This window comes from Notolepis coatsorum (genome assembly GCF_963971535.1).
Source record: "Notolepis coatsorum genome assembly, chromosome: 15".
Taxonomy (NCBI): Eukaryota; Metazoa; Chordata; class Actinopteri; order Aulopiformes; family Paralepididae; genus Notolepis; species Notolepis coatsorum.
The window spans coordinates 48,784,987-48,794,339 of NC_140179.1; the positions used below are offsets into that span (position 1 = coordinate 48,784,987).

The 9,353-nt window shown below is 45.3% G+C and overlaps 1 protein-coding gene across 1 annotated transcript in view; it reads right to left on the bottom strand.

Moving 5' to 3' along the window:
- The window catches only part of slc13a4 (solute carrier family 13 member 4), a gene marked incomplete at both ends in the record, with an annotated part of 85,135 nt that extends 80,115 nt beyond the window's left edge, over positions 1-5,020 (bottom strand). Inside the window, one exon of the mRNA XM_084330262.1 lies at positions 4,922-5,020. Coding sequence (XP_084186388.1) covers positions 4,922-5,020 — 99 coding nt within the window. The remainder of the gene's footprint in view (positions 1-4,921) is intronic.
- Between the last annotated feature and the right edge of the window lie 4,333 nt (positions 5,021-9,353).

Below are 9,353 nucleotides of genomic sequence, written 5' to 3' on the forward strand. Positions count from 1 at the left end.
TAGTCGACTATTCGACTAATAGGGGTCAGCCCTAATGTATGTATATGTGTTTAATTTCAGGTTTTAGTTAATCGTTCCATATCTTGTTGGGGAAAGTCTGGGAGCAGGGAACAAAATTAACTTTTTGACTTACCAGCCATTTGGCTGGTAGATTTGAAAAACTACCAGCCAGGCAGATTTTTTACCAGCCAAAAATTATAAATAGCTTTTTAGTATATCGCCATGTGTTATTATTTCTCATATGCTATTTTCAATTAATATCATAAACAACATAAGGAATATTAGCATAATTTTGAGTGGACTGAAGGAATGAGTCAGCGTTAATAGTTTTAAATGCAAATAATTTATTGAAACATAGAAGTGGGGTCGGGGCACACACACACACTGTTTCAACTCACCACCCCTGCATCATATTGTAGTCTAGTCTGTCTTCAAACTTCCACTCCTCTCGAAACTTTTTTATATTTGAATATCAACATTATCTGTCCATCCTCAGTAATCCTCAGTTTACTATAATATACTCCTGTCCTGAGTCCTGACTAGTGACTTCATCGTCTTTCCAAACGCACACACACACACAGGGAAAGGGAGAGTGCCCCCCCCCCCCTGTACTGTATTGTACCCATTCTGCAATCTGTTAAATAAAGTTTTCATTCATTCATTCATTCCCCCCCCCATTTCCCTTTCCCCAGTCCACACTGTCTGCTGTTCTCTATGGCTCTGCGCCTCTGCCTCTGATCAGGATTAGCTTGTTAGCTTATGCTAACGTAACGTTCATTTCGGGCGATGTGGGCATAAAGGAATGGCGACGATCATGTTAGATGCATTTGACCCCTTGTGAGAGAAAAAAACACCAGACTTATTTCGGCTCGCAAAATAGGTGCACTGCTGTGTAGCGCTGCTCGGCTTTAATGCGAGCAGAAGCACGGACAGGGCGGATATAACTCGCGGATTTGCCACGGGTTTTTTCAAAATAAGAGTATCATATGAGCCGAACGTTGCTAGCTGACGGAGCCATAGATATTATGACTGGAGCTGCGCTTGGGGCGGAAATGATACCCGCACAGGATTTTCAAAATAAGAGTATCGATATGAACTACACGCCAGGTGGCGGGCAGACCTCTCATTGTTAGTCGCCAAACCTTAAATCTGCCTGCCATTGGCGGTTGGCGGGTACTTATTTTGTTCCCTGTCTGGGAGTGTTGCATATTTGGATTTTATGGTGTTCTTGTTTTTGTTCTTGGTCCGTTGATGTTTCTTCTTGACTGTGCAGCCTATGGGGGCAATGCCTTGTGATATTGGGCTATATAAATACATTTGATTTGATTTGATCTTCTTGACTGACTCTGGAGAAGATGGTAAGCGCATTTCCCAAAATGTTGGCATTGTAGTGCTGAGAGACGGGAGTCTGAGGCGATGTCCTGAAGTCGAAGATAACTCCTTTAATATTCATCAGCACAACTACAAGATACAATACATTACTAGAAAGCTAAAGGGGTTCTAGAAGGTACTACTATGACATCATCACCAACGGTCCAGCATGTCCTACTATGACATCATCATGAACGTTCCAGAATGATCGGGCAGGACTAAGGTTATAGAATGACCTGCCATGACATCATCACAAACGTTCCAGAATGTTCGGGTGGAACTAATGTTCTAGAATGTTCCTAACAATAGTTCCGTGGGTGAATTATGTACCATTACAATCACTACACAAGCCCCCCCCAGAATTCACCCATAGTCAAAATCCCCCCGGCGGGGGGTTACTGCCCGGCCTCTGCGCATGCGGAAAACCGGGGGCGGGGAGGGAGGAGCGGCGTAAGTGCTCTCGCCCTCCCCGACACCCGGGGGGGTACTGACATCGGTGAGGTCGCCGGTGACTCCGTGGGAGGCAGATCCCGGAGTAACGGCGGACGACCTCTGCGGGGGGGTAGGGCCAACTCTACGGGTTGGGAAACGTCCACGTGTACGGGCTTGATCCTGTCTACTGACACGGTCTCCTTCCTACCGCCCATGTTGATCATCAGGTCCTTGTCACCGTGCTGCAGGACCCTAAACGGGCCATCGTAAGGGGGGCGTAGGGACCCACGGTGCGCGTCGTGGCGAGCAAAAACATACTCCGCCTTGTGCAGGCCGCGCGGCCGGGAAACACCATGCTGCGACGTGGGGATCGGGGTGAAGGTCTGCGCGGCTTCCCGCAGGGTTGGCGGGTTGGCGGGTTCCCGTGGTTGGCTGACCGCGGACCAGGGGGTCGTCGCGTCCGGAATAAAATCCCCTGGGACGCGCAATGTCTGGCCATATACCAGTTCCGCGGACGAGGACTGCAGGTCTTCCTTGGGGGCACTCCTAAGTCGGAGCATGACCCACGGCAGTTTGTCCACCCAATTGCCGTCCGTCAGGCCTGCGCGCAGCGCTGTCTTCATGGACCGGTGGAAGCGCTCGCATAGCCCGTTGGCCTGAGGGTGGTATGCGGTGGTGCAGCTTAACCCCCAGGCTGCTGGCGACAGCGTTCCAGAGCTCCGAGGTAAATTGTGAGCCCCGGTCGGAGGAGAGGTCGGACGGGGTCCCGAAACGTGCGACCCACGTGCTGATAAAGGCGCGGGCCACGTCGGAAGAAGATGTTGAGGCGAGGGGAACAGCTTCCGGCCATCGGGTGGTCCTGTCCACCATAGTAAACAGGTAGGTAAACCTGTGAGAGGAGGGAAGCGGGCCCACGAGGTCAACGTTGACATGATTGAATCTTCTCTCTGGGACTTCGAATGCCGCGGGGCCTTAGTATGTCGGTGCACTTTAGCCCGTTGGCAGGCCACACGTGCGTCGACCCAGGTCGTCACGTCTTTCTTGAGCCCTCGCCACACGAATTTCTGTGAAACCAACCTGCTCGAAGCCTTCCTACCGGGGTGAGACAGGCCGTGCACCACCAAAGGCCTGCCTACACCAGCTTTTAGGGACTAGCGGGCGGGGGTGTCCGGTGGAGAGGTCACAGAGCAGGGACGCGCGGCGTCCGCGAGGCGCAGACTTGTATCCGCTGCCTTGAGGGCTTGGATGTCGTGGTCGGAGTTCTGGAACGCGGTCGCCAGCAGCCTGGGGGTTAAGCTGCACCGTACCACCGCGTACCACCCTCAGGCCAACGGGCTATGCAAGCGTTTCCACCGCTCCATGAAGACAGCGCTGCACGCAGGCCTGACGGACGGACGGACGTCGGGGTCACCATTGTAGTGCTGAGAGACGGGAGTCTGAGGCGATGTCCTGAAGTCGAAGGTAACTCCTTTAATATTCATCAGCACAACTACAAGATACAATTCCTGCCACTGCTTATGTACCATTACAATCACTACAGGCATGGTCCTTTAACTGATGTTTCTTTCCACAGCAGCTGGTCTATAGAAAGTTGAGCACCATATGTTTTGGATGGCCTTGCTACATATTGCAGCTAAGACTTTGTAGTCCTATAAAGTACAACAAGCAACATGGCCCATCGTAGAATCTGCCTGAACCTAGAACCATGGGCTAAAGATGTTCACTCAAGCATATTCACCAACAGACAACATGTATAGTGGCAGTGCGCTTTTGCGCACGGGGCTATAAGCGCGCATAACATAACTGGACCGCGCGTAAAAGTCCGTTGACATGGAGATACGTGTCTGTGTTACATGGGAGTCGGTCTCATCCATTCATAATTCCACGATTCATTTCAACGTCCCATGTGAGCTAAGCTTATTGTTGCCGCGTCTCCAAATTTGATAACGACGCACAACAAAGCGACTGACACCCGATTGTCCCCGTTTCCGTTCCAATCTCCATCTCGTTAACATATCACGACATCTCCTCCACACAAACACACACGCACACACACACACACACACACACACACACACCACTCAGCTGACTGTCCCGGGAATTAATCTGAATGAATCAAAACACAAACAAAGTGTCGTTTGACGCATTCTCTCTCTCTCGCTCTCTCCTTTTATCTCATCTCTCTCTCTCTCTCTCTCTCTCTCTCTCTCTCTCTCTCTCTCTCTCTCTCTCTCACACACACGCACACACACGCACGCACGCACGCACTCCAAAACGGCCACAACACCCCAAAACAAAGTCCAGGCAGGGTTGCATGCAGCCAGCAGGCCTTCTTGCAGAAAGGTGCAACAAACACTATTTGTTTATTTCTAAAGCCCTTATTGGTAAGCAACCTCTTTATATCTCTTCAGTGTTAAAATGTAATATGGTAATAACCTATTCGACTCGATCTAATCAAATGACCGGGCGGGCGGGTGGTTATCAGGGACGGGTCCCTCAAGTATGTTCTGATCTTGGGAAATCAGCTTTTCCTAACGCGTCTAACACACGTACTCTGAAGTTCGAGGTTATCCCTTGGAGAGTTGATTTCTGACCACGTCTGACTATATGACTACCTTTGACTGTTTTTAGTTGATTTATCTATGTCTCCTTTGTTGTGGATATTGACACTTTATTTGTGTCACTGTTTTGTATTTGTAATATCGTCGTTTCTGTAAATAAGTAAAATTCACGATTCTAAATAAAGATTGAAATCGAAAAAAAAAAGTACAGCCAAGTCATCAGATATTTTACTATGTTGATAAGGTCGCTGCAGTGATCACATCTGGACGCATGTGCCAAGTGTGCCACCACTACTAACCCCCCTAAGTATGTGTTGCGGTTGGTGTTGGTGGTGTTGTTTATTTGTGGTGAATTATTGAATTCGTATCTGTTTGTTAGCTAAATTAATGACAATAGGATTATTTAGTCGGGGCCGGGGGTTATTTTTATTCATGCTGGCGGGGGGTGTTGGTTATGTTGGTTGTTACTATCAATTGTTTACGGTTTAAAAAAGTTGATACAGTAAAAGTATACAGTATATATAAATTAATTAATTGAATGCTTGGTTCCTACTCACGCTGGTCGGATGGATGAGCGGCAGAGGGAGCAGCGACAGCGGGATGAGGACCACCAGGATGAGCTTCCTCGCGGTCCACAGCGTCTTGAACAGGTCCATGTCCTCGGACCTCCCTGTTCCAGCACGGAGCTCCCTTTGTGAGAGAGGAGGTGAGTGGGAGGGCGACTCTTATTAAGAGTTTTAAGACAAGCCCCTCGTCTGCCTAAAATACTTTTCAATAGCACCTTTACACCTTGTCATTCCAAATTGATCGGACAAACGTGCAGTATACTAGCCTATATACACCAGTCTTATCTCGGATATGTGTCAACTGAGTCTGTTATCATAACTGGTCCTTTTTTGTTAAAAAAAAACGCACTGTCAGATTGATCGCAACCCGGCGGTCACATTTATGACCCTTCTACTATGCTAATGAGGCCGGGTCTTCGCCCCGCCCACCCGGTCTCACAGCGAATCAGAGTTGAGTGACTATTATTAAAGCCTATCGCGCACGAGTGAATGAGTGATAGTAGTGCTGTTGTTGTTACTACAATTTATAATTATGTATTATAATATTACTTATTTCTGAACCGTTTTTGGTCCTAGCTTTGTCCATTGTATGCACCAAATTAGTGATTTTTCTCAGTTTATTGTGAAACCAGACTTGTTTTTGGCTGTGCTGTGATTACGTGTAACAGTAGTGCAGATCAGTGGCGTCGTTAGCCCTGGGCTTCCGGGGCTTTAGCCCCGGATGTTTTTCTCCTAACCCCGGACACCTGTTACTGTTCCGCAACAGTAAGTTACTTCCGGGGTAGGCCTGATTGGCCCCGACAGGCACGTGACAGGCGCGGCCACGCCCCGCGGCAGCCTCAGGACGCGCAACGAGGCTGCTGAGAGCTGTCGCGCGGAAATAGGCTGTCTATTGCCATTCTCTAAGACAAACTCTAACCTTAACCAGCTCCTTAACAGCGCCTAAACTTAACCCTTTAACCTTAAGCAACTCCGAAACTATGCCTAACCTTAACCTTAACCATGCCTAACCTTAACCATAAGGCATAACCAACTCCGAAAGAATATTGCCATTCTCTAAGACAAACTCTAACCTTAACCAGCTCCTTAACAGCACCTAAACTTAACCCTTTAACCTTAAGCAACTCCGAAACTATGCCTAACCTTAACCTTAACCTTAACCATGCCTAACCTTAACCATAAGGCATAACCAACTCCGAAAGAATATTGCCATTCTCTAAGACAAACTCTAATCTTAACCAGCTCCTTAACAGCGCCTAAACTTAACCTTTCTAACCATAACCAACTCCGAAACAATGCCTAACCTTAACCAACTCCAAAACAATGCTTAAAGTTAACATGCCTAAACTTAACGGCGAACGAATGCACGTTAAAAAAAAAAAAAAAAAAAGATTTAAGGGAATCAAACTCGCCAGCAACGGACAGTAGGATCCACACCAATGCAGCGTTGCCAATTGAGCTATTTCTGGATAGTGAAAAAGGGCGTATTACTACTACATAATGCTGCCGCGGAGCGTGCCGCGCGGCAGAGAAAGTTGCGCGTCCTGAGGCGGCCGCGTGGCGCGGGGCGTGGCCGCGCCTGTCACATGCCTGTCACACTTTGCAACTGTGATCTCCTCTGGCAATAGTTGGATATTGTAATGTGTGGCGAGGGGTTGCAGCAATTCCACTGAGAGAAACTGGTCTGAGGCTGGATAACATGCCTGTGTATGCCTCTCATAAGTTGTTATCCAACTCATGAGAACCTGCTCTCAAGCTCTGGATAGAACAGTCTCTGTCTCAGCTGATCTCCTGAGCTGAGTTCTGAGCTTGTGCCACAAGATGCCATTACATATGGCCTTTGTCCTGTCATACATGTCCACTGCCATCTCTGAGGTGCGATAACCTTTGAGTGTGTCCTGCACTGTGCTTTTAAATAGTACAGATAGGTATTGAAGATGTGCACTTTAACGCAGCAGCACCTGGAGCCATCCATACCCATGTCCAGTGTCCACTGACAAAGACATGCTCATGATACTGTGATAAACTATAATAAGCTTTAATCAAACCCTGGTTCATTTCCTCGGATAGTCCGGTTGGTTTGGGGTGGTGTGAAAGCTCATTCACTCTTGCAAGTGAACCCTGCATTTGAGATGTGAATGCAAAGCGGACCAAAGGCAGGAAAATACCCAAAAATCTAATATCTTTTTTATGAGACTTTTTTTTTCGATTGCTTAAGCATGATTTTTAAAACGGGGCCCGGTGTTTCAAAACACACAATTAGCACAACCACACACACAATTATCAGAACACCTCAGATCCTTTGCTAAATTAAACACTTGTCAAAACCATACACTAATTTAAAAAAACTACATTTTGTTACCATATGAAACACATGTTTTATATGACTTAATTCTGTTTGAACCAGTTACTCACACTGCTGTGCTTAACCTAAAACACATTTAGCAATTCTACTTCTCAGTGATTAGAGTACTGTAAGTGAAGTACGCAGAGAATGTGCAAATATACAATAAATTCACCAAACACTACACAAGACCAATGCTGTAGGTTGATGAAAATATAATTTATTTATCTACATATACCCAAATCAATGATGCAGACTGCTGAAAAAAAAACATTTTCTCTCCATATACCCAAATCAATGATGCAGACTGATGAAAATATAAATTTTCTCTCCATATAACCAAATCAGTCAACATTTCAACATGGAGAATCACAACAAAACATGTCCCAGTTTTCATGCTACTATGTGCATAACACTGTAAGCTCAGCAAATATCAGACAAACATAAAATACTGTATCCAGTAGGCCTACAGGTTAAAATTACAGTAAAACAAAAACAATTTTGAAAAAATTTAAATAGAGTACAGAAAATACTAGACATTATCTCTTTGCCTAGCTGGATCTGGCAAGATAATTTTTTGTCTGTGTATTGTTTTGCAAAAAGTGTGAGGCTGACATTGTGCTTATAGAGGTGCAAATCTGGGCCTATGTTTTGCTCCTTGAGTGTAAGGTTTTGATAATTGTGTAATACTTTTGATTTGAGTGTTTATGCAATTGAAGAAAACTGTAAAGACTAGAGATGAACTGTTTATTTCTTTTGTACATAGGCTGTGCATATGTTTGTTTGTTTGTTTATTTGCTTATGTGTATGATTCTTAACTGTTTTTATTTTGTTATTGGTGTATATGTGTGTATGTATGTACAGTATATGTATATATATGTGTATATATGTATATTTGTACTCCTGTTGGGGCCTCTTGGACCAGATCAATGTTTTATCTGGCTAAATAAAGGTTAAATAAATAAATAAGAAACTGATGATTTGGTCCTGTTAACTTTGAATTTTCTATGGGGACTGCCCAGATCCCTCTCATGGACCTCACTTTGAGAACCTCTAATGATTCTAGTTCTTCAGTATTCATCTCTAATTACTCTAAAATTGCGTATTACTGTGTTTAAAAAGAAAAAAGGAAAAAAAAGGGGGGGGGCCTCCACCCCCCTGGGCTGAAGCCCCCAATGTTTTCTAACCCTAAAAACGCCCCTGGTGCAGATAGAGAGACATAATTCAATGACGTCATACTGTGGTTCTAGAATGTTTTACGTTCTAGAAAGTACTACTATGACATCACCCCAAACGTTCCGGACGGCTTTATGTTCTAGAAAGTACTACTATGACATCACCACAAACGTTCCGGACGGCTTTATGTTCTAGAAAGTACTATGACATCACCACAAACATTCCGGACGGCTTTATGTTCTAGAAATACCTATTATGACATCACCACAAACGTTCTAGAAGGTTCCATGTTCTAGAATGCTATATTATGACAAATACGACGGTTCAATGACTCTCTCTAAATCCCATCAATATTAAACATTCATATAACACAATAACCTAAACACATAGCTTTGGCTCTTACACCACTGTTGAACATTTGCATTCAGCCAGCCATGGATCCAGGTCAGCACGACTAAAATAAAATGATAACAAACAAACATAAAAATCATTACACATGGGCAAAACAGATTCCATTCTCTTCGGTTCAAATAACAAACTCAGCAAGACCGACGGCTTCTCAGTCACAAGGAAAGAAGATATTACGCATGGGTTCCATCCTAGAGGCAAATCTTTCCTGTGACAAAATGGCATCCAATGTAATAAAAAAAGTCAACCAACTAACTCGATTCTTGTACCGGATCTCCTCACTGGTAAACAAGAATACCCTGAAGACTCTGGCAGGAGCACTCATTCAAGGGTACTACGACTATGCTTGCACCTCATGGTACCAAAGCACCTCAAAGGCGCTAAAAACAAAATTACAAACATCTCAAAACAAACTGGTCAGACTACTGCTTGACCTTACTCCTAGAACCCACCTCACCCCTGCCCACTTTGACAACCAGGATGGCTTAGAGTAGA